Raw genomic sequence first — 2,084 nt, forward strand, 5'->3', positions numbered from 1 at the left:
AAATGGCAGGAAATTATATAGCGACATTTTTGCACTAGCCTGACCATTCTACAAATTGACATGAACCAAATAAATATGCAATATTTATGGATGTGCTATAATAAAAAGTCTGAGCCCAAAGCTAAGGTACAAATACAAATTGACATGAACCAAATAAATATGCGATATCTATGGATGTGCTATAATAAAAAGACTGAGCCCAAAGGTAAGGTACAAACACCAAAAAGGCAGGAAATTACATAAAAGGTGCATATGTGTAGCTCAATGAGGAAATTATTTCCTCAAATGCTGTGGTGGTAAGGTGCTTGTCATTACCATTGGTCATGCAACTCAAGTCTAGATGCCCTGTTTGATATCTTTTGGTTGCCTGAACACACAAAACACCTGTTTCGCTAATGCAGAAACTCATGCAACAGGACATGTCCTCCTAACATCTCAAGGTAAGCACTTCAAACAGAAATTTCAAGGCACTACCTCCCTATGAAGTTTGAGTCTACTTCAACAATGCCTGACCGACAAATCGCAGTGCATACCAAAGCCGAAATTACAAAAAAATCCATCAAGACAAGCTAATCTGAAAGTCTTATAACGAGCCGCCTAAATTGACTAGTTCATCAGAAACCACAGCAATCCTGGCATTCCAACTAGTCGTATGTTAACATCCACAAGGACTCATCAACATCTCAAGTTTTATTTCAAGAAATTCACAAGTACCAGTATACAGCCAATGATCACACCTTTATCCCCTACGAAACCTGGTAAAGCCCAAGAAACCAGGATGGCTCGGGCCGCAACATAGGGGTGCTCAGAACACGATGCGGAATTGCGGCGCGCCCTCGCCGGTGGCGGGCACGAGCTCCCAGCGGCACGGCTCGAGCTCGTCGGAGACGGGGCAGTAGCCCGCGAGCGTCACGGCGGCGCCGGACTCCGCCGCCGACCCGAACTCGAAGACCGTCGCGTCCGGCTGCCGCTGCCGCCGCACCTCCACCGCCCCATGAGGGCCGGCGGCGGCCACCTGGGCCTCCGCGCCTCCCGCTCCGTTCAGCTGCTGCGGGTTCGGCGTCTCCGGCGTGCCGCGGCGGGAACCCTTCCACCACGATAAGAGCCCCATCGGCAGATGTTGGAGACGGAGGGGATTGGATTAGGGATTCTAGGGCTTTGTTGGGGAACAATCTACACAAAGAGTTTGGCGTTGGACATATCACTGCGTTGTGGGTCCTGCATTGCCATTTGCCAGCCAGTTTGCAAGTTTTTTTTAGCCAAAAAATGGTATATTCTTGAGTACAAATTAAAATACATTAGTAGATGAGAGAAAAATACATTAGTAGATGAGAGAATAGAAATTCAAAAGACGGAGAACCAACCTGTGGTTGGATGGTTAGGAGAGGCGATGCTCTCGACCCACGCGAGTTCAAATCCCAGATTTGACACTTTGGTGTCTCATAAAGGCGGAATATTCTTCAGTGGGAGGCGACGTTCCCGTCGACAGCGAGGCGCCTGTGGTGACTTCGTCAATCTCAAGACCCGCCGAATCAGTTCTTCGATGCAGTATCTTGAAGGTGCTCATAGGGGTAGGGTGTGCGTGCGTGCGTTCATAGGGGTGAGTGTGTGCGCGTATGTATGAGCGCCTTTGATTGTACTTTGTTTCGCAAAAAAAAAAAAAAAAAAAAAAGACGTACTAGGAGAAAGGAAACATTTAGACAAAAAAGGATTGTGTGAATTTTGAACACTCTCTAGTTCTTATAAACAAGTTGTAGACCATGGTTGAACTGAGAAAAAGATAATATTTTAATGTAGACTACATACGATCTGAAATGAGTGAACATACATACTAAAATATGTTTATATACATGTGATTTAGAAAATTGTCATAACTTTTTTTATAATTCGGAAGAGAGGATGTATTAACAAGCATATGAAAAATATTAGCACCTCCCGATGCATGAAATTCCCCAAGAATTTACCATTCCTGTTTGGCTTCTACCAGAATTCGACATGCCCTTCCGACAACTAAATTATGTCCAAATATTTTTTGGATGACCTGCAATAAGGCATGTATTTTTTTCGATAGCAAGAACCTCAAA

The 2,084-nt window shown here is 44.8% G+C and overlaps 1 protein-coding gene across 1 annotated transcript; it reads right to left on the minus strand.

Moving 5' to 3' along the window:
* Positions 1–669: 669 nt before the first annotated feature.
* LOC124650452 lies at positions 670–1,189 on the minus strand. The gene has a single exon (XM_047189972.1). It carries the CDS (start codon positions 1,109–1,111, stop codon positions 806–808), a length of 306 nt encoding a protein of 101 aa, XP_047045928.1. The 5' UTR covers positions 1,112–1,189; the 3' UTR covers positions 670–805.
* Positions 1,190–2,084: the final 895 nt, after the last annotated feature.

Source organism: Lolium rigidum, chromosome 4, assembly GCF_022539505.1.
Source record: "Lolium rigidum isolate FL_2022 chromosome 4, APGP_CSIRO_Lrig_0.1, whole genome shotgun sequence".
Taxonomy (NCBI): Eukaryota; Viridiplantae; Streptophyta; class Magnoliopsida; order Poales; family Poaceae; genus Lolium; species Lolium rigidum.